Raw genomic sequence first — 27,909 nt, forward strand, 5'->3', positions numbered from 1 at the left:
TCTTTTATATTGTCTGCAACTATGAACTTGGTAAAGCTTCACACCTTTGTATTCACTGATTCACAGCAAGGCCCCTGCAGGTCCCCTGGGGAGCAGGCACTTTCTGAGCAGAGCAGCCATTCCCACCCACCAGTGCTTATTTGTGCCACTTCAAAACGTGGCAACTGCAACCCCCACAAAACTACTGCCAGCCCTTCTGAGCCAGAGCATCCCCCACGGCACAGGGCAGGGCCAGCCAGCTCCACGGGATGTACATCATTGCTGTAGGTGCTGAGACAACAGACCACAATAAGATTTTTACATACCAGAGCATTTCTGCTGGATAGTGCACAGCTGAGCTATCTGACATATTTCTAATAAATCACACTTTGCATATCTCTTCAGGACAGAAGAAACAGCCCTCTCAATAAGGGACTATAAATCAGGCTCTAACCAGCCAAATAATTGAATGAGTTTTCCATTTTTTCATTCATGTCTGGCCTTTGTATAAATGGAACGAGTACTTCTACCACTAACCATTAACAAAACACAGTCTATGAATTTCAGCTAATTCAAAATATTTTTTGCAAGTCTTGAGCTCATTGAAGCTTATGTCTGGCATTCCAGGTCCAGCCTAGTGAAGCCCTTACCATCCTAAGGACCATTCCCACCACCACTGTGAAGCTCATGTGTACACCTGCTTCTAGATCAATGCCAAAGTGTTGCATACCTGGTAGGACAGTCCTATCCACAGACCTCAGCTTTCTTCTCTCTAAAGCTGAAGACTAAAAGGCAATTAGAGTTGCTCAATACCTGATAATAACCCATTCTCTCTATTACTATCCATACTGAAGAGGAGAGGAAATGCACATATGCCAAACAACATGCAGTTTTCCAGAGTAAGGAAAATGAGACATGCAGTTTTCCAAAGGAAGGAAAACGAGATTAATTTCTTTGATTTTTGGAACAATGTTATTATGTTTGCCAAGTCAAATGCTTCTGCTTCTTTTCAGCAAAGCTAATTAAATATAAGAGAAAACATTTCTGAATCCCCAGTTCCTTCATACACAGTGGCTAAATCATCTTGTAACATATAAATATAAATAGGCCTGGTAGCAAGTTTCCCTGACAACCCACTTAAGGAATAAAAATTATATTCTCTTCTCATAATGCAGCACCAGTGATCTGCATATGATAAAAAGACTGTAAGGGCAGAGAGAATTAGCAGTGAGAAAACAAGATGTGCCCTGTAACGTTTGCTTTGAAGATTGCTTACTGGAAAATAAACATGGACAAGAGATTGGAGAATGAATAGGGAGCAAGCACACAATTACAACCTTTGTAGCCTTTATCTCCATACACATATGTCACTTAAAGCACATATGGATCTGAGTTGGTGTTGCTCTCTAGTCTATATGTAAATGAATACTAAATTTAAGCAACTGCCTGAGTAAATGCTAATATATATATATATTTTATATATATATATATATATATATTTATATATATATATATATAAAATATGTACCACTTAGCTAAACGCAGTTTTATTTCTTCAGGGATGCTCTTACCACAACAGATACGCTGTGTTTCACCTGAATGATATTCATTTATCAGGAAACGTTTTTCTTGAAAACTGGACACTTCTACCATAGTTAACATACAAACACATCTACTAGTCTAAAAGAGGCACCACCACTGCAGAAAGACCATTTGTAAGAACACTGTCAGGCAGAGAAACATTTTTTTCTTCCATGTGTCAAATTAAGATATATTTCAGTACTTAGGCGGGAGGCATTTACTGTGCAGTTCCTCTAACCCAGATAATTGTAATAAATCAGGCACTTTTCTCATCAGCTTCTCTTTGGGGTTGTCCGATTGGGGCACAACAACGCAATTCACACTTTTTAAATATATAAAAATGATTATACATTTGCTGGGTTTTTTTAATGGCCCTGTAATAGATTTTTAAATAATCATGACAAAGAGGTGGGCAAAAATTCTTCCAGCGTCAGGGCCTTTCGCAGAGGCAGCAAACTCTGTCCGCGTCACTAGAGGGCGAGTAGCGGACTCGGCAGAAGAACGGAACCTGGGAGCCTCCATCCACCACCGCCTCAAATGCTGCCAGGACTTGTTCGGCATCTTGGAAAGACAGGGGTACCCAGCCCCACCAGCTGCCTTCCTCTGAGCCCGACCAACCCTCCCAGTGCCGCCAGCAAGCGGGAATTCTCCAACCATGTATTTACTTTCAAAAGCACCATCACGAAGGGGTGTTAGTAAAGACACTGCATTAAGTGAGGGAGAAGCAGGCCTCAGTCTCTTTGCAAGTGCCAATTAGCACAAACCGTCATGTGAACTGACCTCAATAATTTTCATTCATTTTCATTCATTCAACTCATTTTCAGCCCTGCATTAAGTTAAAAAGATCTGTGTGCGTGTATGCTTGTCTACATGTGTATTATACAGATACATATCCCATTATCGATACCCTTGAGCCCTCTAGTTCCCATTTTCAATATTGGTTTGTGGTGGATAACACTTTAACTACCCCTGTGATCTTTTCTTCTACTTTGAGACAGTTTTGATTAAAAGACTCAACATCCATTTCCTGCTTTCTAGTCTCGGTATTTGAAGTACCAATTAAGCCAATAGATGCAAAGAACATGCATTATTCAAAATCTCCACCAGTTTTGTCTACAGGTCACACTTGATGAGTTTGTGTTCTGAATTTCCTTTCTTTTTTAAATAATTCAGATTTTTCTAATTGCTTTTCAAAAACAGGTAGATGAAAATGACTTGTTACTTTGATATTTACTGAGCTTTTAACATCCAGCTGTAGCTTCAAATCTCTAAATATTTGACATTCAAAGTTACAATTAAAAGCATAACATTTTGACTGCAAGAAGGCCTCAGTGCATATATTTACATTCATTACTTGCAAAGTTTTTGCTCCACTAACACAACTGACTGATTAGCCCTCAAGATCCCGTCATCAAGACGGCAACGAGGGAATGAACTGAAAATGGGGAAGGAGCAGCAGCACAGAGACCTGGAACAGTTGAACTCTTACCCTTCCATTAAAAAGTTAATGCCACTTATTGCCTGGGGCATGGCTTTTTGCCTTTCTATTCCCACCTGTAAGACAGCAAGACTAATTTGGATAAATTTACAAGTCACTTAAACAGATGTAGGCTCCTGAATCCCTGAACCTTGACTAGAATCCAGGCATCACCTCCCCACCAGAAGATCTTTCCCAGCAGGGTTAAAGTCATCGTCTGGCAGCTGAAACACAACCGAAACATGGTCATGCTCACATTTAAGAATCCTCAGGGAGATAACAATTCTGAGCAACTCTTTCTACTCAGTGGTACATACAGTTGACCATGACACTGTTAGACTCATTAAGGAATGATCTATGTTTTGATGCTGAAAAATCCTACCACTTCTCACAAAGCAGTGGCAAAACCCATTGTAAAAGAACCAAATTTTGCAAAATGAGTGAGCAAAAGAGGGAAAAAAGAATAGTTACTGAACTACAAAATGGAAATGGCTAATTTATTTTTGCAGTTTACTTTTAGTAAGAAAATCCTAGCAACATAAAAGGCTCGCTGGAGCTTTCAAAATAAGTTTGCAATCAAGCAAGGAGAAGAAAAAAAATCAGATGCATCACTGGGACTTGGTGTTTTCCACTGTATCATAAAAGAAAACTTAGCAGGCTTTTCTGAAAGGTGTGTTTTTCTACCAGAGACCATTCCACAAAGTTTACATGTTACCTATCCTGGCTTTTAGAACCGGAAGGAATAACATCATCAGACATGAGCTTGCGTGACCCTATGGTCAGCACTGACCTTCCAAGTAGAGATCTTTATGTTTGTGCTTTCTATGACTTTTTTGACATTCCTGTATTGTAACCTGTAACATGCTGTCCTTAAACAGTCCACCTATCACTTACAAGCTGAGGAATCAGGGCCAAAGAGGCTGCAAAACAGTAAAATAATTACATGATCATCTGTTAGATTTATGATATAGCTGGTCCAAATTCTACCATGAAACATAACTCTTCAGGGAAAGAAACGACATTTCATTAGGTCTAAAATGCAGCAGTAATAAACCGCCTAACAAGGTTCCTTCTCTATCCATGGTAATTGTGATTTTCACTTACCTTGTCACAAAAAACCTTGATCTGGCAGTAGGCTCGGTGGATGGGTTTATTGCTGCGGTTGTTGTAGCTGTACGTATCAATCTGAATCATCAAAGGAAGCCCTTTTACTCCTTTTTGTGAGGAGAAGTCTGTGCTCAAGCAATTCACTGTGATGAAAATCTGTGTGGCAGAGAGATTATTTTTTAAATGTGGTGCAAACAACTATTAAATTTCTGGAAACACAAGACAACAAAGGGGAAATAAAAGCAGACACCCTCCCTCAAAAAACAAAACCAATTCAGCTACGATCCACACTTGACATTTCACACATTTTTTCTCCACTTCCGTCCTAAGTCCAGCAAAGATGCTCCCACGTTGGGAAGAAAGACGAATTTTTAAAGCATCAGCGCTTCAGTTTGGATCAGGAGCTTACATATGAACTGAATCATTTGATTGTCCCAACTTACCTCCCTTTCGGTTCACACCAGAGAGCTCAGAGTACATGAGCTAGATTCTTTTTGGAAGAGCCAGACCAGAAGATGTGTCCTAGGAGCACACCTCACATGCTCCAGCTGCTAATGGTTACTCAGTCTGTGGGAACTGACTAAAGATAATCTGAGATAAAACCTCCTAAAATATGTCTCATGTGGATGTCAGATCTTCAGCCCTGGCTTGTTTCACTCTACAAACCTGCTCTGTATGCTTGCATTATTTGTTAATATAGACATAGGAAGATCATCTTTCATCGTCCTTTCCAGACAAATTGTGGTCTTGCTTGTTCTTCCAACAGCTCTTAGTTTAAGTTCAGTGTGACCAAAGAAAAGCCCTACTGTTCCGCCTGCCCCCAATTCTCTTCACACTCTCATCAGCTGTACCCCTTCCTCCATCCTATCAAGAGATACTCCTCGTCTTCATTTTAAAGGTCCTTCACAATCCTCCTATAATTTCAAAAAAGCATCTCATCCTGCCTTTCAAACTGGGGAGGAAGTTCTCAAACATTTACAAAATGACTCCCTATCTCTTCTCTGAAGTCCCCTTTGCCATGTAGCATCCAGGCAACTTGATACTGTCCTGGGTTCCTGGCAAGCCCTGCGTGCCTTTGCTTCAGAAATCCCTCTCGTGCTTTCCTTCTATGCCCACTTACGTGTCAATAGCCACCAGCCACCTCCTGCCCACTAACTCCACCGGTACAGAACAAGGTGTGTCTCATCTGCCATGAGTTTGTACAGCACGTGGCAGAAGGGTCCCCCATCCCCAAATCTCCAAGGACTATTTTGATGGAAAGCAAGCTGGAACCATGAACTGAAACATCCCTGGCATCTTTCAGTCAGGATAGGGTACATGAAACTTGAGAGATTAAACTGGATTAAAAACCCAGTTGTTTTTCCAGTCTTGAATATGTGCATTACATAGTAATTTGGGCCAATTATTTATTGACCTGATTCTACTTTTCCTCAGTTTAAAAACCAACAACAAACCAAAACTGTGAACTAAGGAACAGGACGGAGAAAGCTGCTCCAGCAGAACGAGCACACTCAGGAAGGAAGAGATCTGCAGCGGCTCTCAAACAGACCTGATGCACACCTGGCTGGGCAGAGGAGAGGCCAACAGAGCCCCGGAGGTCCGGGAGGAATCAGGAAGGGAGAGGAGAGCAAGAATGGACCCTCCCCAGTCCACAAACAGGAAAAAAAAAAAGTTTGAGTGACCAGAATACTAACATCCCTAAGAGAAAGGCAGCTGAGAATAAAGAAGGGCTCTGGTAGGGCTGGTGTGGGGACACTTTACCCTAATAGTAGAAATTAACGTTACAGTTGGTTTTTTATGATGGAGCCAGAGCAGCTTGTTTGCCTGACTGAGCTAATGGCACCTCCACATTTCTGCTTCTGATGGTATCAGAGAGCTGCATTTACAAATGAAATAGTTGAACTTTAACTGCAGGGAGAGGAGGGAGGTGGGGAAGGGCCCTAGGTGAAACTCTGATTTTGAAGCAGATAGCGTTATTTCTGTTTCAAATTACAACTTGGTCTCGCCAGCTCCAAAGGTAAGTGTGGACATGGGCGCAAATGCCTTTGAAATATGATGGCGTGCATTTTCATTTGCCTTCGGACTCCTTTACAGAGTCTGGGCAATGCTTTAAAGTGTGTGTGAACACAGAGCAGTGGAATGAGGTCTGGCACAAACCAGAATCTGGTCTTGCTATATTTTAGCCCATACTTCTGCACAAGGATCTTTCCAAACTGTATGTTAAAATGTGAGAGGGGACATGCAGGCATTGCATCTACCCAGCAGCTTGTGCATCTACCACCTTTGCTGCATACTCAGCTGAGAAGTTACAAAAGACCTTGTCCCACCTTAATCACCCACATACACTGTGTGTCATCTCTTCCACTGCCTCCAGAAACGCTGAACAGAGCAGGAGTTGCTGAGGAAGACAGACTTGATCATTTTAGGAGTCCTCATATAGCAATAACAGATTGAGCATGAATAATAGATTGATGCTGTAAGATTCAATATCCTAGTCCTGACACTGTAATACATCAGGATCTCTCTAAGGAGCAATGACTGTACATTCACGAGCATGAAGTGTATTATACTTTCTGCTACATCATTTAAATCTTGCAGATAGATGGGTTCAAATTAACACAGATAATTTATTTTGGGGAAAATTTTCTGTCTCCATACAATCTTCTGTTACTACAACACTGACTTTGGATTTGGAAAACACTGGGGGTGTGCAGAGGGAGGGGGAAGAGGGCATAAGTTCTGTTACTTCAGTTGATTTTAGGAGGTTTTTTTTCTATGCATGACTGAATATTTGCACCAGTTTTACCACCTTGATGCAGCAAGCTGCTGCGCTGAACGGGACCCGGGGAACCCTATGGACAGTCTCCTTCTCTCTGCCCCTGCCCTGTTCAGAAACCTTCGCCTTCCGAGGCAGCAGCCAAGGAATGCTGCCGGCTCTGGTTTCACCTGCCTGCCCAAGCACAGCCTGCTTTGCCTTCTGCAACCCTCACCTCTCCCTCTTTTCAGCTCATGGCCATATGCAGGTACTCCCCACTCTCAGTAAGACAAGGAGCAAAGCAACCCCACTGACCGCCAAGAAAATAGGGAAGCCCCGTTCTACCTCTCTTGGAAGACACTGTTTTGAGAGCCTCCTTGCCCTGGTCTCTTGCATGGTAAAGTTACATGGCTAGAAAATGGAGAGTTAATGACAGTAGCAGGAGCAGAAATCACTGCTTTTTTCCCCGTAGGGCCCTGCCTACACTTGACTTAGAACTATTTTAATGAGTGTGACTATGGTTGTACCTGAATTCATTTACAAACTTTTTTTTTCCTGTACAAACTAGATTTTAGAAATGTTCTGCTATCAGGAACAAGTTTGGGTTGTTGTTACACTGATGTCTTTTTTTTTTTAATGTCAGCATATTTTAGATTAGAGCAATTAATGACAGAGTTCCACCCATCTAGTCTCCAGCTCAGGCATGCCATTGGCAATGAAAAACTAATTTGGAGAAACATTTAGTGCCTGAGAAAGTTTCAAAAGGGACCTAAGATAAGGACAACTCTTCTGTTGGTTTTAGAGCATGTCTAGAAAAAGCACTCTCTCTTTTGGGAAGGCACTCCTCCACAGTGTAGCTGTTATTATGTGCATTACTGACTGTTTGTTAAACACTGCAGCATAATTAGTGATGTACAAGACACAAACACAGTAACCTGCCTTAAGAGAAAGCAAGGCCCAGAAATGCATTTCCCCTTTTATCATTTAATTCAGCCAACACAACTCCTGCTGTGGTCTCTCAGCTTATACACTTTAAAGGTCTACAGTTACAAAACCTCAAATATAGGCCTTTTATTACTATTTACATTTCGGGCTCCCATCATTACAGAAAGAGCCAAGGGCAGAAGGGAGGGAACAGTATTATAGCACAAAATCAGAAAACTTAAGCAGTTTCTCTACTGAATACTTGTAGTACATAGAATTTACACCTGGGTGATGGGTCTTTACAAAACCTTGTTTTAAAGGGGTTCATCCCTCTAGACTCTTAACAACAAAGAGTTAAATGACTTTTCTCTCAAACAACTAACATCAATCCCAACATTCCTCAGATACACAGAAAGTGTGGTTTTATAGTTTCTTCTGCCAGTCGTCACCTTATAAATCCCATGCAAAGGCAAGATCTTTGTTTTATTTCAATACAAATGTCTCCAGCAAATGTTTACACTACTCTTTTGAAGCTTCCTCAACCCACACCACACCCCAGCAACTACATAAAAATGCCATTTGCCTTCAATCTCAGATGCATACTTACTGAACCATTTGTACACACACAAATTTTAACATTATTTGCTACCACAGGTTAACGCTTCTTTGATATATACACATGCGTGTGCATGCATGACATATATATATAAAAATATATACATGCATATATACACACACAGACATGGTTTATTAAACCAGTTTCCAAGTCTAATCCTACATAATTTCTGGTACTAATTTTCTCAAATAAAGCATCTTCCTCCAACCTTTAAATTTTGAGAGTAGAGAAAATATTAATTTCCTCTCTAATTAAATGAAATTTGATCTAAGTCAGGAAGGAAATTAATAATTAAGAACAAAATAATTCTTATACTAGTCAAAGCTTGTCCTAAGTATTGCTAGCAATGTTAAAGAAATCACTGATAGACTGACTGTGCTACTCTATCAGCTTGATTTTACAGTTATGCCCACTGGAATCATGCCTCACTTCAGCCCTCAACATCTGAGAACCTAATCCTGCAAATCACTCATTGAAAACACTGTATTATTACTGTATGGGCTATGCCAAAACTCATTAAATAACTGGAAAGGCTCCCAGAGGCTTCAGCACGCTTTGGATTAAAGATCTACATTTCAGTTAAATATAGCAGGACAATGATTGCACGCAAGTATACACAACAGCTACACACACACAACTTCTGTATAAACCAGAAAGCACGTGCCAGCACCTGCCTGAATAACATGTCCATCAACATGTCTGCTACCATACATCCAAGTTGCAGCGCTTTGCAGAAATTAGTAATTTGTGGATACCACTGAAAAGTATTTTTTGTCTACTTTAAGATGACATTTTTCTTTAGCAACTGTTCACTGAAGTCACACCTTTGAATTTGAGGTTAAAAAGTGTTTTCCGTAAAAATACACAATGCATACATTTTTTCAGAGTAACATCATCTGAACCATTTTAAATTAGCAAAGTATTAACTGAAGAGAAGAAAAACTCAAAGAATCAGCATGATTTATGACAAAGATGTTCTCCATTGACCAGGAGAGTACTGGTTCTTAACTCTCTTTCCTGCAAACTAACTTCTGTCAGCAACCAGATTGCAAGCAGGCAGATGCATGTCTATCAAAAATGAAGCTGAGCTCTCTGTTCAAATGCCTTCACTAGAACTTTGTCAACCAGACAGCAGCAACAGCAAAGCAACTTACTAGTTCCTAGCATATCAGAAAAAGACTTTTAAAAGATGGTTAAAAAGTCAGCCAGTTCTTGTTAATTGTTGTTTGTTTCCTCACCTTTTTTAAAAGAACTCCTTTAAAAATACCAAGCATAGCATTCAAGTTCAGTCAAAGGGAGTCAACAAATCACTTTGCCTATAAATGTTGCATATTTATATACAGAAGTAAATACAGGAGTGAAACAAGGATGGACTGTACAAAAAGCATTCTTCACTTACTACCTCTGCTTTCTTATTCCACGGTATTTTTGTCTCAAGGCAGCATAAGGAAGAGTTTGACATGGCTGCAGACCCTTCCTCTCATTTCCCTGTATCCTGTTCTGAACCACAAGCCCCATGGTGACCTCTAGACAAGGCCCCAGCAGAAAAGGACATTGTTCTAGGAAAAAGTGAGGATGTGCTCCAGGTCACAGCTCTGCTCTGCCAGGAGGCCAGGGGACTGCTGTTGTCAGCCAGATACAGCAGAGGAAACACTAGCAGACTTCTGTTTCTGACTTTGGTGCTGTTCCCTTAGTTCATGGAAAGCAATGGTAAGACTATTCCACAGCTCTACATGTGCTGTACAAGATTCCCTCTTCCATTGACTTGTTTTGCCAACCAGCAGTCAGAAGATGAGAGACTGAGCACCAGGAGCTGGAGCAAACAGCCCAGTTTCCTTCACATTACTGAGGCAACAGAGGCCTCTGCCTGTACCTTAATGCCTGTTTCTTCCACATAGGATCCAGCTGAGATGCTGCCTTACAACCCCTCAGCACACTCACTGTTAACAGGCAGATTCTGGCTGTCACACCCACACTGTTATACCCTCATCCTGCAAGCCTTCCAGGAAGAGGGCACTGCTCTGCTCAAGCTGTGGGAGGAGAAATCTGGCTTTAAATCAGCTGCCCTCCAGGTAGAGTAGAAAAGTGAGAAATGTGGTGCTCATAGATTCAGGTTCAGTCTCCCAGGAGAGAGATTTGGTTAGGTGACTTCTGCTGCTTCTGTTTGATTTTTCAAGACCACTCCCCCATGCACTTCCAACAACAGTCTGTTTTCATAGAATCATAGAATAATCTAGGTTGGAAAATACCTTTAAAATCATCAAGTCCAACCATGAACCTAACACTGCCAAGCCTGCCACTGAACCATGTCTCTAAGCACCCCATCTACATGCCTTTTCAACACCTCCAGGGATGGTGACTCAACCACTTCCCCAGGCAGCCTCTTCCAATGCTTGACAATCCTTTCCTTGAAGAAATTTTTCATAACGTCCAATCTAAACCTCCCCTGGCACAACCTGAGGCCATTTCCTCTCATCCTGTGGCTTGTTACTTGGGAGAAGAGACCAACACCCCCCATGTTACAACCTCTTTTCAGGTAGCTGTAGACAGCGATAACGTCTCCCCTCAGCCTCCTTTTCTCCAGGCTGCACAGCCCCAGCTCCTTCAGCTGCTCCTCGTCAGACTTGTGCTCCAGACCTCTCATCAGCTTCATTGCCTTTCTCCTAACAATCTCCAGCACCTCAATGTCTATGTAGTGAGGAGCCCAAAACTAAACACAGTATTCAAGGTGGGGCCTCACCAGCACCAAGTACAGTAGGATGATCTCTTCCCTAGTCCTGCCGGCCACACTATTCCTGATACAAGCCAGGATGCTGTTGGCCTTTTTGGCCACCTGGGCACACTGCTGGCTTGTATTCAGCCAGCTGTTGACCAACACCCCAGGTATTTTTCTGCCAGGCACCTCTCCAGCCACTCTTCCCCAAGCCTGTAGCGCTGCCTGGGGTTCTTGTGATCCAATTGCAGGACCCTGCAACTTGGCCTTGTTGAACCTCATACAATTGGCCTCAGCCCAACAATCCAGCCGGTCCAGATCCCCCTGTATGGCCTTCCTACCCTTCAGCAGATCAACACTGCCATTGAACTTGATGTTGTCTGCAAACTTACTAAGGGTGTACTCGATCCCCTCATCCAGATCATTAATAAAGAAATTCAACAGAACTGGCCCCAATACTTTATTTCTTCCCAGGCCAGTAGAGCACTTCATCACACCACATCTCAGAGGCCCTAGAAAGAACCGCTCTGTGCCGCTCTTGTCTGACTCGGGAGAGAAAAGCCTTCAGGCCTGTGAAGCTAAGTTTTAATCTTCAAATTGTGGTGAAAAGGGAAAACAACACTGAGCAGAAACAATAGAGCAAGTTTAAAGATCATCATCCAAAAAGCTTAAGAGTCTCTAATTAGATCTTGAAATTCTTCATCTCTCTTGGATGAGGTAATTGCTGGAGAAAAAACAGCCTTCAGTGACATGCCTCAGAGTCCACAGCTTCCAAACACCGCAGGGGCATCCTATGGGAATCCCCAGACCCAGCGCAACTGGTTATTGCATGAGACTCTCCAACAAGAGCCAGCATGTGGGTACGTGCACACGTGTGCGGGGAGGGAAGCACTTTAGTGCATGATGATAAGCTTACAGGTACAACCTGATTTATGCTTGATAGCCAAATACCAAACCATGTTATGAATCCTCTTACTTTTATCAATACCTTTTCAGTTCAAGCTCCTAAATGATCGGATATTTGATAACTAGCACCCAAAACATATATGCATAAGCCAATTTGCATTTTAATGACTACTTCCTGCAGAAGTACGAGTGTCTTCCTTAAATTTCATTCCTGACACTTTTTAATGCAGCAATAACGAGAGAGTCATTATTTTAAAATCTCACTGTGTGAGATTCCAGTGATCATCGCAAGAGTTGTATTCTAAATGTTCTGGCACCCAAGGCAGGAGCAATGTGAATGGTGTGAGATCAGGACAAAATGGCCAAGGACAACACCTGACATTAGTTGATGTGAATTTCTTTCTCCTGGATCAACATGGTGTCTTGCTAAGTCTGGCTTGCAGCTGCAAATGCAAGTGTGTGAAAGAACTGCCAGCACTGGCAATGAGGACAGTAGCTGGTGGCAGGATGAGACTGCCATGCTCTAACCCCTGTAGCACTTCTCTAAAGGTCCTTGGGAAAGTCCATCATGTTGGAGATCCCAAACCTGTACTGGCTGTATTTGCTTGCATAATGATCATACACACACAAGTCACCTGTGTGACTGCAGAGGACAACATACCACTGTGTTTTGAAATGGAATCACATAATAGGGGAATATCTGGGGTGATGAGAATGTAATTATTACATGTTTAAATATAGTACCATTAGCAACTGGGCCAAGTACAACCCTGTTTACCAAAGCCAGCTTTTGAAAGACCTAGGCAATTTTCAGAACTACACTTTTCTTTAGAGCTCTATTCTTTTAAAATGTGCATCAGAGATTAAAATCCCCGTTACTACAAACCTCAGCACCTTCCATCAGCAAGTCAGGACAGTGAGTGTTAACACTACCACTCTGTGCTTGATGCAGTCTCTCACAGCACTCACACACCCAGTGTAATCTCTCTACTGCTCTGTTAGAAGTGCAGTGGGGAATCATGCACGAAGAAGTCTCTGTATTTGAAAGATCCTTAGCACTACTTGAACATTGGCCATTTTGTATTCAACATGAAAACAGTTATCAATGAGTTTGCTAAGCTAAACAGTGTTTGCTGTTTATTATTTCTACATCCCCGAGAGTCCTGCATTACCCCCACTCATTTTACAGCCTATTTCCCTTGTTTGCTTTCCAGAGGCTAATTTATAATTACCAGCAGCTTTTCATTTCTCCTACACTAGTCCATGCAACTGAAACACTCTGCCACCCTTTGGATAACCTTATCTGTAAGAAACTTGTTATGGTGCTCTGCTGTCCTGGTTTATAGGTCCACTGTAGCAACCACATCCCCAAATGCAAAATGGAAAAAAGAATGCATCACTCCTCAAAAATACATTCCTTTTCAATTGAAAGAACAGTCTGTGTAACACTATAAAAATAACTGCACAAAGCATAGTCTAGCTTATAGAATATTGATTATTGGAGATGTTAATAGTGTAGAAAGGAAGCTGATAATCTAGAGAAAGAAAATATTCGCCCCATGTCCCACACTCAATTTCCAAGTACAAAAAAACCTTCAACTGTTTCTGAGGCCAGCCATATTATAAATGGAAAATCACCAAGAGACCACAAGTGAGAAACTACACTGTGAGGGCCCTGCAGGTTTTCCTCAGAACTACATCTCTATCTGCCAGTGATACAGGTGTGAACGCAATATCATCCCAACAGCTGTTACACGTCATCTTCCCTGTTACAGGTGGCCAGAATCCGAGAAGACCACTGTTTGCCTGGCTTTGCAGAGACTGAGCTCTCTCACCTCTACCTACCCTTCTTACTATTTGTTAAAAAGGAGAAAAGTGGAACAGTGACTAAGGGTCTACAGTACTTATAAAGCGATACCATGAGTTTTCCTCACCTTTGCCTCTTCATTGACATCCCAAGTAAAGGACACAGCATTGAATGCAATTTCTTCAATATTCCCAATGGTATTAAAACTCTCCTTGTAATCAGCTGTAAGAAATAACAAACAAATTACTGATGAAAAAAGTTAAAACTTTCTCTTTTACAGTTTACAGTACATCTTTGTTTTTTCAGCTGTGTTGCCTAATGCATCAAGACTACCTCTTGTATTGTTTACATGGAGTTATTCATAGGTAAATTGCAAAGAGGTAATATACGCCAGCTTGAGTCTTATGCATAGCACATCACTAGCTAATGTTCTTGTGAAATATTGCTTGCCTCTGTAAAATAAATGAGTGTGACTGTAGTAGGATTGAGTGGATGCATTCATTAGCTTGGCCAAGGAATGGCCAAAGCAGCAAAATTAACTCAGAGCTATTGCAGCTTTTATAGGGACCATTCAAACCTTGACATAAATAAGTGACATTACAGTAAATCCTAAGGAAGCTTTCTAAAAAGCTAAGAGCTATCATTGGAATAAATAATCAGAAGTGCACATCCCTTGCCCAGCCATTTCAATTCTTCCAGGAAATGCTGCACTGGATGCTGGGTCTCTATTTAAAAACAAACACCATCTATAACAAAGAACCAAAACCACAAAGGTCCTTTCTCCAAAGTGTGTATGATACTAAAATATCAAACAAACGAACAAAGTATTTTAAAATTGTCTGACTACAAAATCTGTACCCTCTTCTCACTTCTTTCCAAAGGGCTCCTAATGTTACCAATAAGGTAGTGTTTTAGAAGGAATGCAAAGCAAGAGGGAGGAAGTCCACCTGTCTCTGGGACATATACATTTCCTTGGAATTCTTCCAGAGCTATAATGGTTGTAACTAGACTCAGCGCCAGAGGTCTGAGAGTCCATCATGTGACAGCCTTGATCTAAGTGTTTGTCCAAACCTGCACTTCAGAGGCACACTGATTCTTAGCTGTGTTATCAGTTATAGAAAGAGGATGTTTCTGTATTTTGTCAATGAGGCACCCAAATGGTTTCAATATTAATTTCCTTTGCCCTTCTAAAAATAAATTGTTGGTCTCTAAACAATAATTTCTAGTAATAACGGTTTTAAAATAATTTATAATAAAACCATTGCTGCAAGCAGAATTATTTAACATTTGAGACATGCAATCGGTATATTTTTCTCTCATCTGAAATGAAAGTATGCTGGCATTTCACTGGGCAAGTGAAACTGTGTGCCTGGGATACAGTATTTTGAATAGAGTAAAAATTCTCTCTTCTGGGAGAACAAGATATTTGGTGATGCAGCAAGTGCACATGGTGTTTGAGAAGCCAGGCAGACTTTTCATCACCATCATGAACTTAGGTCTCCTTCCTAACTGAAGTCATTGGCTTCAATGTCTAAATTCAGTGTGGGAATGCAAATGAGAGGAACTAGAAGACACAAAAGTAGTTTAATATGCATGTGCACACATCCACCCACCCTCTTAAATGTATGATTCACCAGAAAGTGCCTTGTGCAACTGACTGCTGCATATGGGCGGGCTGTGTAGGTGCACTTTGGAAAGACGTGAACAAGACGTCTTGTTAAGACACATGTTTTCTTCTCCTAAAAGGCTGTCAGAACCTCACATCCCACCAGCCTTTCCTTTCCTCCAGCACATGCCTCTGCTTCCTTAATTGCCATACACAAATCTCATCGAGTGTCTATATGACATGCTGTTTAAAAGCAGAAGTGCATTCTATTCCCATCAATTTACAGATAATTAAAGAAGGATCCTCAGTAGATCAAGAAGCATTTACACCCAAGGATATTTGAAAGTTGTTAGTGTGACTACAATTTTCCCTCTTCTGCTGCTGTGAGTTACCAGAAGTAGAAAATTTGGCTTCTTCATTATGCAAGAAAATGGCTCTACAGGCATTATTTCCTCTTTTCTTGGGTAAACTGCATATTAAACAATGGCAAATTTCAACACTAATAATTTTCATGTATTACATACCATTGCAGTAGTTTCTGTGTTGTGTACATGAATCATACAAACTATCCTGCCAAAAAATATGGGTAAGACTCTAGAGCACAAATAATCTCACTCTAAAGCTTCCATATTCACCTTTTATGTTTGAATCTGTTCCAGTATCTGTGAAATTATGATACTGATTCTAAATAATATTTGTTGCAATCTAGTATTATCTTCTTTATTTGAAATTATTTTAAAAGAAAACATTACTGATCTAATGTCACACAGCACAGCACTGTGGAAAAGTCAGCTTTTTTTTCTCCTCACTCCTGCTAAAAATAGGAAAGGTGTCTTCCTGCTTCTTCAGAAAAAAAAAAAAGTAAAGATCTATAGCAGTACATAGCCTAAATTCTATAAAATACCTTTTCTTCTTGCTTAATAAATGTCATGTCCTTGGGTTTATTCCTCAGGCACTAAGGACTTGCTTACACATACACACATGCTTCTCCTAATAATGTCAATGCATCTTCAGACTTGGTGCTGCATCTAATCCATTGCAGCATCCTTCCTCCCAGGAGAAGCACCAGCCAGCACAAAAAACAAATTAGAGCAGTGACCCCTGCGTGTCTGGAGTGAGGCAACCAAGTCACTCTGTTTCCTCTGATCCCTAGAATCTATTCTGCAGGCCAGAAGGCAGACAGACAGACAGGCCTGTGCTACCAAGAAAAGCCGCACAAGCAGAGTCATCACCCCCACCTGAGGGTTGAATAGCGGGACCCCAGAACTAGAACATCCCGAATTCATTCAATCCTCTGCCTGCTAAGGACCAAGTCATGTTCTAGAGCTGAGGCCATATTTCAGTTATTCTCAAGAAAACACTACTGAGCAACATCGAGGACTTTCTTCTGAAAACAGAGATGAACTGTGCTCTTACAGTTCTTACATCTGACAAGGAGTGCTATATCAGTCTTACACCAGGTACATCAGGCTTTGCTCATGTTTGCTGTCCAAATAAAGAATACGTGCCAGAGTGCCTCAAAAGTCAGCACAGACCTATCTCATCTCAAACTAATGAAAACATAAAAGACGTTCACTTTAACACAGATAAACACACAGCTCAAGTAGAGCACTTGTTTTTCAGAGCACTTTTTTACAGAATATGCACGACAAGCTGACTTGTTCAGCTAAGGGGACTGAAATGTGTCAGTCCACAAGCACAGTGGAGTCAGAGGATGTTGGCACTGCAGCGGAACAAGCTCCTCAGCACATACCTTCAATGGTATGAGCATTAGTACTGCAAGCCTGTAGGGACTAGCACAAAAAACAGGCAGACTTCAGAAATGGCTGTGATGTGGCATACTTGCTCTTTTAATGTGTCATGAGACAAGTCATTTGGTCTGGGGTGGAGCTTGTACTGCCTTAACTATACCAAAGGACAAAAAAAATAAAAAATTGAGGAAATAGTTCAGCCAAAACTATGATGATAAGAGGCAGAGAGGAGATTCAGAAAGAGCTGCTTTGACCAAACACACTTGACTCTAAGTAATACCAGTCTCAGTGGAGGCCGCAGCTTTTCCAAGTTGAAAGGCCCTGCATGAGCAGGAGCACTTAGGGACTGATTCCCAGCACTGGAGGTGTTCGATCACCCCTGAAGTCTTGCAGTGCTCTCTCCAAGTAACCCTGCTTTTTTTTCCCCCTTCTCTTTTCCCCCTCTCATTCTTTCCATTCAATGGTTTGGTTCCCTCAGGCGGTCAAAACAAGATAGACTGTGTCTGCTTAGGTCCCGTGGACTCCTTTGACTGGAATCCACAGCAGATGGCTGCGTGTGTAAACTGCATGTGGGAGGGGAGAAGCGCTTGATGTCTAGACACTCCCACAGATTTCAACTTCAGGCTCCCTGGCAGCAGGTATGTGTTCTTCCTCTATTAAAATCTCCCAAGCATGCGGATAGGGCAGTTGGGGCTGAAATGGGCTTGTAAATACCTTAGATGGGATGAAGAGTAAACAGGTATCTCAGGATAGCACACCCAAGCTCAGAGCTCCTTTCTCCCTCACTTCTCTCTGACACCAACAAGACTCACAAGCTGAGGGTGTAGGAGTCCTGTGTGCTCCTTTGCAGTGATCATAATGATGGCATCTTCACTCTCAGGCTGCACTCACACATCAGATTAGGTAGCGAAACAGTTATGTGGGCTGCTACTGGATCAAAGACTGGATCAGCCTTTGAAAAACTAAAGGAAACAAACACTCTGCCACTCCTGAGGAGGCACACACCTCGACTTCCCAGCAGCAGAAGGTGGAACACCATAAAATACACATGCAAGGAGCAGCTCTTCTTTGTGACTACTGAGGACCATTCTTTCTGCATGATGTCCATCCTGCTCCATAGACCCCACAGCCCAACCCCAGCAGGGACAAGCCATTGTTCTTATAAAAACTGTGGTACAAGCCTTGCAGTCATTGCCAATACATCCCACCACATCCTTGTGCAAGGTACCAGTGCTTTCCGCATTCTGCAATCCTCCCTGAAACATCTGGAGATCCTCTTACACTCACCAATGTCGAGGACCCTCTGTTTAGCTGTGTGCTGCCGTGAATGCCAGTATTTCCAGTATTTCAGCTGTTCATCTCTGTTTTTATCCTCACTGAAAACAACCATGACCACGCTCTGAGAAAATCAACAGCAGAAGTTGCATTAGTGAATATAATTGTCAGAAACACAAAAATTAAAATCTCCCAATATGCCATTCCAGTCCAATATTGCAATGGACTTAAAGACTCAGGACAGAAGAAATGCAGTTTTAAAATAATGCAGGGCCTAGGATTATGTTCTTGGTAGCACAAATAAAATTTAATTGTATTCTTAGCTTTAAGAAGCCTAAGTTGCCTTAAGTAAAAAGTGGTCATGTCAAAATCAGAGCATCCTCAATTCTCATCCAAGTTCAGTCCAAGTGTTGGAGTTCAGATTCCTTGTAACTCTGGAAGATGACATTACACTGTAAAGTGATGTGTTGTTACAGAGCTTAGGCTCACTGGCTAAAGGCAGGACACTTTTAGTTTTACCACACATAGCCCAAATACCCTTCTCAAGAGCAGAAGTCTTTCATACATGTATTTAATGACAAACTTGGTGTGACTATTTACTGAGATTGGCTGAGCTTTTCATTCCAAGTTCTGAATTCCCTTTGTTAAAATGTGTGATTCAAAGGAAACAGATTGCAACTTTATGCAAAACTTCACAAGAGTGATAAAGGCTTTTTTAAAAGCCCTGCTGTAGGAAAAAAACAAAACAAAAAAAACCAAACCAACCAAAAACAAAACCCCACACGCGAAACACTGCAAGAATGCTCATACTAGGTAAACTGAAGTGAAAAGAAATCAGAGAGGGACAACCATGTCCTGGGTGCATCCAGCACAGCATGGCCAGCCAGGCAGGGAGGTGATTGTCCCGCTCTGCTCTGCACTGGTGCGGCCTCACCTGGAGCACTGTGTGCAGGTCTGGGCAACACAGGATAAAAAGCTTCAGCCAAAAATCATCAGCCTCATGTGCTTAGGAAACCAGACTAAAAATCAACTGCTATTCAAGTTTACAAATCACTGCTTCTCTTTAGGAAATCTCTCTAAACTTCATATATGATACAAACATATAGGTTGTTGTCTGCTTCACTGCTCACATTGACTTTCATCAGTTCCTTTGACTAAAGCCACAACATTTTTAAGATACTTCATTTATTTGGATGGAAACGCAGCCTCATACATATGCAGCCCTTCCAGCTTCAGGGTGAAATTTGCAGTGCAGCAACTCTGAGGTTCATTGTTCATTCCAAGGTTATTGTGTCAGGATTTGCTTACTCAAAAACATTACCAGGGAAATCAGGAGGCCTGTTCACCAGGCAGATGTTGCTGAATACCCAAGTTCCAGTTCCACCCGTGGAATCTAAGATGCAAATCATCCATTTTGTCATACTTCCAGGTGAATATAAAGTGAAAGCTCATACTTATTCACGGTAAATCATTCAAAGTTTATGTCAGAAAGGATGGCTTCAACTCTTCACATTTTACCTGAAATGCACTGGAAACCAGCCACTGAAGTGCACGAATGAGTGAAGATGGACTTAGTCAGTAGATGTAGTAGTTCTCTGATTTTTTTCTTTAATCCTTGCAATGGTAAGTGGTAAGTGTAATGGTAAGTTCACCAATGTCAAGTGCAATATCTGTGCAATTATCATTCTGCCAAACCACAAACTGAGGCAGATACGCACATAATTAACTCATAAGATCACACTTTGAAAAAACTGTATCCCAAAATATTTGAGACCAACAACATTATTACTTTCTCACCTTTACACTGGGCGTAACAGTGAGCTTGTTCTGTCCTCTCCCACAAAAACAAACAAAAAAATTAAAATCCAACCATCCACAACCACATTTATCTGCAGAGCTCCATTCCCATCTAGGAAAGAAATTGAACTATACCCTGACTTTGCTGATGGGATGCCGGAAACATTTGTTGTCACCCGTCTCGCTCAGGGTGATGGCATAGAACTGTCCTTTGTTCAAGTAGGTCATGGGCCCCTCCCCTTGCTTTTGACGCAGAGATTTGGTAGCTTCTAGTGTATACTGAAAAGTGCTGCTGAAAAGACAGGGAGAGAAACACCAACAAAATCCATATCACTTTCTCCTTTTCTCTTTGTCCCCATATATTATGTATTTCACACATTGTATAAGCAAGGCATAAGAAGCTAATAATAAAATTCCAGGAAAAAGGTCACACAGGTATTTAAACATACAATTTTCTTTTTTCAAGTTTATCAGATCTGGCAATCAAGCGTAAAACTATCTGGACTGTAAGTCTCTTAGATCAAAGAGTAGATCTTTACTTTATCTGGAAAGAACCATCATGAAGTGCGAGCCTGTGTACCCCACAGTGAGAGTCTCAAATACCAGCAGGGAATTCACTATGATTTGCAGGAAATCAGCAGCTCGACAGACGTTTAAATTCAGAAGTGTCCCAGGAAGAGATATTTTTAAAAAATAATAATAAAATAAAGCTTGTTGCAAAAGACAGACACAGAGAATGGTAAGTCCAAGCATTACTTTCAGCAAGCATAGGGCAGAAGGAATAAATACAACCAGAATGGACAGTAGGTTCATTTGTTGAAAGACAACATGCAGTCAAGGCTTTTACAAGTCTTTCTGTCCAAATTAATCAGACAGAACAAAGTGGTTACATTTAGTTGTATCTGCAATCAAGAAAAATCCCTTGGAAAAATAAAAAATAGAGAAAAAAAAGAGTTTGCTCTTGTGTTCAAGTCAGATTTTATACAAGATCCTCCTTCACCGAACTTTCCACCTCTAAAGGAGTTCTCAAACCATGAAAAGTTAAAGCTCCATTAACTAGCGAACTGTTAGCTGAACACAATTCTCACTGACTTTTCCAGCTGCCTTCTTCAATAACAGTCTTGAACAATAATCCAATAAAAACGATGCCTGCAGCTCCTCAGATTCCCTTAGACGAAAAATAGTGTTAACCTTGTAGAATAAATCTTCTCTTCAAACTGGATTTGGTCACCACAGGAAACTTAATGCAAGGAGTCACTTGGAGGATGTTCTCACAAACTGGAGGTACAGTGGAAGCATTTTCACAAAGGTCCTAATTCAGCTAAGTATTTAAGCAGTGCTGGAGTAGAGCCAAAAGGATGAATATGCTGGTCCAAAACAACAGTGTATCCTTAACTTTCTAGTTCAAGCAAATTCTCTAGATCATCATAACACTGCCATAGTTATATGGAAATAAGGGGAACACAAAAACATTCTTAACCATCCAATGGAAAAAAACCCAACCAAACAACAACAACAAAACACTAAAATGCATGAATAATAATAACAACATTTAAATCCTCACTTGAAGAGAAGGTAGAAGAAAAAAATAACCTGATCTACTGTCTTTCCATCCAAAGGAAGAAGTTTCAGACAGTTTAGTATCAATTAATTAGTTTAGTATTACACATTCAGTCAAACAAAAACAATTTCTAAGTGTTTCTTAGCTTATAAATGGAAAACCAGTCATTTTTCTAGTTGCTTAAAAGTTACAATCAAAGCAAAAATAAGGTAAAAGCAAACATTAACCTATACCTATCGAAGTCACTGACAGCAGTACCAGCGCCTCCCAACAACGCGGTTGCTGCCGACAGGAAGGTAGAACAAAGGGGATTGCGGTCCCTCCGCTGCCACCCACCGTGGTGCACACTGCTGCAGACCCTCTGTCCCGTGTGCAGGGGGACAGGGGCTCTGGTGACAGTGGCCAGCAGTATGGCCCTGTCCGAGAGGACTGGAAGCGCAGAACCGCTGGTGTGCAGACCCAGCATCCATCCTGCTGCATCTGCTGGTCCTACAGACTGACCACCCATTAGCAGGGGGGGCACATCCTCTGGTTTAGTGTCACATGCAGGGACTGCCGGTTGCACACTTCAAGACTGCTGCATGATGTGTACCAAAGCATACCCACTGCCCTGGGAGATGTACCTCAAAACCTCCCACCAGACAGCAGGCCTAACAAGAATGTGTGTTGAGAAGGGCTTAGGACGAACCAAAGTCAGACACATGGTGTCTTCACAGGGCTGCCTACAGCCTGCCATGGTCTGGTCTGCTGTTTCCTGGCATTCTGTACGTTTCAGAAAGATGTCAAAAAATGTAAATCCCAGACACACTGTACCTGGCCAATTTTTCAGTCTCTATGTGGTGCCACTCGGGAATTATTTTCCTGCTCTCAGCTGCCAATCAAAGTATTCCCTATAGCAGAAGTACTACTATTACCCTTTAAAACTTATTGAAGCCACTCATTATTGTATCATTCTGAATCTCACCATGAGTCATAACTAAAGCCTCACATAGTCATTAAGCGATCTTCTATCAGGCTTCCAATTACTTTCATATTTACCACTTCTTTTTCTCAATTTGAAGTTTTCATTTCTGAGCACCTACCACTTCCAGGTAGCTCCCAGAAAAGCTGTATTTTGTTTTTCTTAACGCATATTTGGAGGTTTCATTCTGAAGTGGACCTGGGCCATAACATGAAAGACTTAATGTCTGAGAATTGTTAACAATATCAATGCATATCATGGTATCAATATCATAAATATTCAGTGTAGTAAGTAAGGAGTCTTTGCTAAATATCTGTTTCATATGTACTGCCTATATAATGACTCAGTTGTGATCTCACTGCAGTTAATGATTACTTTGATATTCCTCAGAAAGAAAGACCAAGCTGTAAGGAACCTCCACTACAGAAGGAGTCATATGTCTACTCCAGGAAAAATACGTAGGCATGTTCCTGTTTCTAAAGTTAGAGTGATCTCTCAGATATAAACAGAACTATTCACAAGCACAAAATGAAGCATCAGCTTATACACTTTACTGATCATGGGTTTTATTAGTTAAAGTGACTCTGCAGTGTTTGCCCACTCTATACATGCATGTTTTTGTGCCTAGGGAGGACGCTATTCCTTTCAAATGTCAATTTTTGAAACTTTAAAAAACCCCCTTTTTTTAATACTTAAGAGTTTTTTACATGGTTTGTAATACATACTTCATTTATATTCTTTTATAGGTAAACATGAAATACCACAGTGTAAAAAGATAGAGAGTTTCCCAGAAAACCTACTAGGAGTAACTAGAAAAAAAAAAATAAACAAAACAAAACACAGAAGGGAAAAATAAAGATGAGAATTCCATAAGGTTCACGGAGCCAGTTCAAGCATCCTGGACATCTGCCTTGTGCATCCTGTCATCCTGAAAGATGGGGAAGATTTTCCATGACCCGGCTGCCAAAGCAGTGCACTGTTACCTGGAGGACCTCTCTTAACAGTTTTAATCTTGCATATCTTTGGGGGCTCCAGAGGAGTTACTAACTTAAGATGATGCTGAGGAAAGATAATAGATAAGATATAAACTGGACAGATATGAAAGCGCAGGAAAAGGGGAGAGTGATGCTGGGCAGCGTCAAGGTAGCCTTGCAGGTGCCCCAGGGTAATGAAGAGGAGGGTGGGAAGCAGACACAAGGAGCCTCTCCTCAGTATATTCCTATGTGATGCCAGTCAACACATTTCAGAGCTTATGTCATACCTTGTTTGTTCGTAAATATATTCTTCAGCTCCCACTGACACACTGCGATACTTCTGAAAAAGAAAAATAACAATTAAATATAGTTTGATACAATCAAAATGAAAATACCAACAAAAGTAGAATTATGTTTATTTAAGGACTCCTCAGAAGAAACAATCAACCATTTGAAACTCAAAATCCCTAAAAATTGGAGTGGACCCTACATGGTCTTTACACTAGAATTGACAGAAATAATTCATTTATGTCAAGCTTTTAGAGTTTCTCACAACTTAACTGCTACAAGAATGTAGCTGAAAAACATTTTCTGCCTTATTAAGCTCCTTGCCTACACATTAATATTTTCTAAAACAAGTCTGTAAAAATCTATTCCATCTCAAAGATAAGTAGATTTTCAAATGAAATCTTAGTTTTTCTAGAGACCTCATTTTTGTTTTGTTTCGCTTTATTTAAAAATACGTGTGTGGTCAGCTGTTCTTAAGGCCTACAACAAAATGCTGACAAAAATTTAGATTGCTGTACTGTCTGTTTTGAATAGGAGTGCTGACGCAGGCTAAGAAGGTATTTTACCTTCAATACAAGATTCTGTTTGAGTGCAACGCACACTTTACCAGATGAAAGGAGACTTAGTCAGTCTTCAAAAAATGAAAACACACCGATCAAAAAAGAAATTACATTAAGAGGTGGAATTATGAAAAAAAAAAAGAAATCCTTTTGCGCAGACAAAGCAAAGATCTGTACTCTGTCTTCTTGAACAAACGAGCTTGATCGTAATCAATGTGAGCCTTGCTGCTGCTTCTTGGCTTGCCTTTTGCCCAAAACATGTTTTTGCTGATGTCTCTCTGATTCACTGATAGATCATTACATTTCATCTCCAGGATTTGTTTTGTGACTATCAGTTAGCAATTAAAAGCTGCTTTGTTTGCAGAAGTGTCAAGTCAGGAAATTTTGAAAATAGCTTTTAATTTTACCTTATGCACAACTGTGCCACAACAAATACCCAGTCAGATACTTGTTAAGTGTGAAGGTATTATGTGCCGGTTAGGAATATTTTCTGAAGATCAGAAGCCAAGGATCCATGAACAGTAGAACAGATAAGCTAAATACTCTAAGAAATCTAACATCTATGGGGTATTTTTATACAAAAAAGATGGTCCCATATTAACATGCTAGTCACATCTTATATGAAGGCTAGATGTTGACATTGTTAAACATTCAGTTCACTTACCCATACCAAACAACTTTGTCTATACTGTAAAGGACTAATAAATTAATCACAGATAAGTAAAAATATGAAAGAGACGAGAAAGGTATATTTATATAATTGTTAAAATTGTATCCAAAGAACATAGCAAGTGATTGACTCAAGTGTCCACTACCGCAGTGATCTATAAAAACTCAGCACCCCTCCAGTATAACAGAACTAAGTCAATCAAACATTTTGAAACCATTTCTAAACATGTATCTGTAACATGTTTAAAAATTGTGCAGGTATCAGAGCAAATCTACTGCAGCTAAACCCAGCCATTCGCACCAAGTTAATAGGAAAACTAGTGAGAACAACTGTATTGACACATTAAACACTAATTGTCCTGGTTTTGTTAAAAACAAGACCAGTATCTCTTTCAGTGATTTTTCCTCAGTCCTTCTAAGTAACTGCACTTTTCTGCATTTGGCTGCATGTTTTTTCAGACACTGTTCGCTCTGGAGCTTATAAGGTTAGCAATAGTATGCAGAAGATGGTCCCATATTAACATGCTAGTCACATTTTATATGAAGGCTAGATGTTGACATTGTTAAACATTCAGTTCACTTACCTATACCAAACAACTTTGTCTATACTGTAAAGGACTAACAAATTAATCACAGATAAGTAAAAATATGAAAGAGATGAGAAAGGTATATTTATATAATTGTTAAAATTGTATCCAGGTTTAGACTTACTGCTATGTCAGCCAAGGTTGTTCATCAATTTCACGTCCCGTAAGTGAGAGAGACGTATTTAGAAGGAGGGACAGACAGAACAGGTGACTAAAAATTGACCTACTAAGTATTCCATCCCACCCATGTCAAATAGCCTATGAAAGTGGGGGATCACAAGGGTCTCGCTCTCTTTGACCATGGCTGGCATCTGAAGAGGACCCTGCCTGTAGTGCCTGTGATCCGAGGCCTGGTTCCAGACCCTGCATCCATGAATCCAGTTCCGGTTTGCTGGGAGTCCAGCCCAGGTCCTCCAGGTGCCTGCCCTGCCACAGGAGCCACCGATGCAGGCAACACTGCGCTACCCCGGGAAATTTAAGACTGGTTTTGTATATTCTGTATTGTTTTCTCTATTTCTTAATAGCATTAGTAAAGCATTTTAAACTTTTTTCAACTTGCAAGTCTCTCTCCCTTTTCCTCCTATTCCCTCTCCTTTGTGGGGAGGGCAGGGGGTTTAACAGAGAGCATCTGCCATGGTTTATTGTCGCCCTGCAGTAAACGGTGACACTAATTTAGGACAAGTTTCTCTTTTGGTAAGTTTGATGTTGTATTTTATGCTCTCCCCACACCTGCTTCATACAGCTGTCCCTGTGCAACAGCATGTGGCTGGAGAAGCAGAGCTCTGCAGGGGGGAAGCCCATCCTGAGATGTGGGTGGTTCAGAAAAAGCAAAGGGACGGGCTGAGTGCTGAGTGAGGCTGCAGCAGGGTGGGGAGAGCTCCTCCTGCCTCCCTGCAGCACGCATGTGAGTGCTTGGGGCTAGAAGATCAAGAATAGTAGCACACAGCTCACCCAGCAGCTACAGATGAGGATGCAGTGAGTTAGTTGTTCATCACGTTGCACGGTTAATAGGGGAGATGAAGACAGAGTGGAGTGAGTGCAAACCTGGCAAACCATTCCACCCACTTTCGGCAGTCGGATCTGAACTGCCTGTGTCTCCACAGACTGCACAGAAATCCTAAGTGACAAGTAACCTACCCTGTTATAACCCAATCATTTTAAAAAACATGTAACAAAATATTATCACTGTAACAAAATTACCATAACACGGAGTTCGGGATGCAAGGCAAACGTATAGATGTAGACTCCCTTTTAACCTCCAAGTTAAATAACTTTGCACATCTGACAGCACTTCACACAGCGCAGACTGATTGGGCAGCTGTCAGCAGCGCATCTCAGAATAAACCAGCGTAATGGAATCACTCAGCTACAGCACCCCAGGGAGAGCCATGGGCTCCCATAAAAAGCCATTTAGCAGTAACAATGAAAAATAGCTGGAATTAGATGATTTGATAATGCAGAGCAGTGTTTCTAATCCAATGTTTGATCTTACTGACTTATCAATGGCAAGCTAGATTTCTTCATTAATTATTCACTTACTTGATCTAAATATTTTCTATATCTGAAAATGGATTTCACCTCCAAACATCCTGATCTATGATGCTTGTGTGGAGACAATTTATTTTTCTATAATACACACACATATATATATACACTTCTATAAAACACACAGTAAATTTCTTATCTATTTGGTCAGAGTAACTCAGCCTCAATGTAGCTTACCCTGTACTTTTGTTACATTCACACTTTTATAAAGTTGGAGGAAAAATATCTGAAGAGAGTTTTACCACCTAATATCTCTAATTATTTGCAAAGGTACTATCAGCTTTAAATTTCTACCTTTCTGCATTTCTGGCTTGTTTGCATTATTCTGCAGCCAGCAAAAGCAGCCAGAGGGTACTCACCATTTAAAGCAGACAGTACAATTACTTTGCCTCAACATAACTGCAAAATAGTTACACAGCAGCTCCTTGTCTCTCTTCTCCTCCTCGTTCCCCTACATATATACATGCACG

General features: G+C 40.9%; 1 protein-coding gene across 1 annotated transcript in view; it reads right to left on the reverse strand.

Moving 5' to 3' along the window:
• GRHL2 (grainyhead like transcription factor 2) overlaps window positions 1–27,909 on the reverse strand; it is a gene marked incomplete at both ends in the record, with an annotated part of 54,743 nt that overhangs the window by 20,489 nt on the left and 6,345 nt on the right. The window contains 5 exons of the mRNA XM_080339640.1: window positions 4,142–4,300; window positions 13,993–14,087; window positions 18,510–18,621; window positions 20,430–20,586; window positions 24,078–24,130. Coding sequence (XP_080195766.1) covers window positions 4,142–4,300; window positions 13,993–14,087; window positions 18,510–18,621; window positions 20,430–20,586; window positions 24,078–24,130 — 576 coding nt within the window. The remainder of the gene's footprint in view (window positions 1–4,141; window positions 4,301–13,992; window positions 14,088–18,509; window positions 18,622–20,429; window positions 20,587–24,077; window positions 24,131–27,909) is intronic.

Source organism: Nesoenas mayeri (assembly GCF_963082525.1).
Source record: "Nesoenas mayeri genome assembly, chromosome: 2".
In the NCBI taxonomy this organism is placed as follows: Eukaryota; Metazoa; Chordata; class Aves; order Columbiformes; family Columbidae; genus Nesoenas; species Nesoenas mayeri.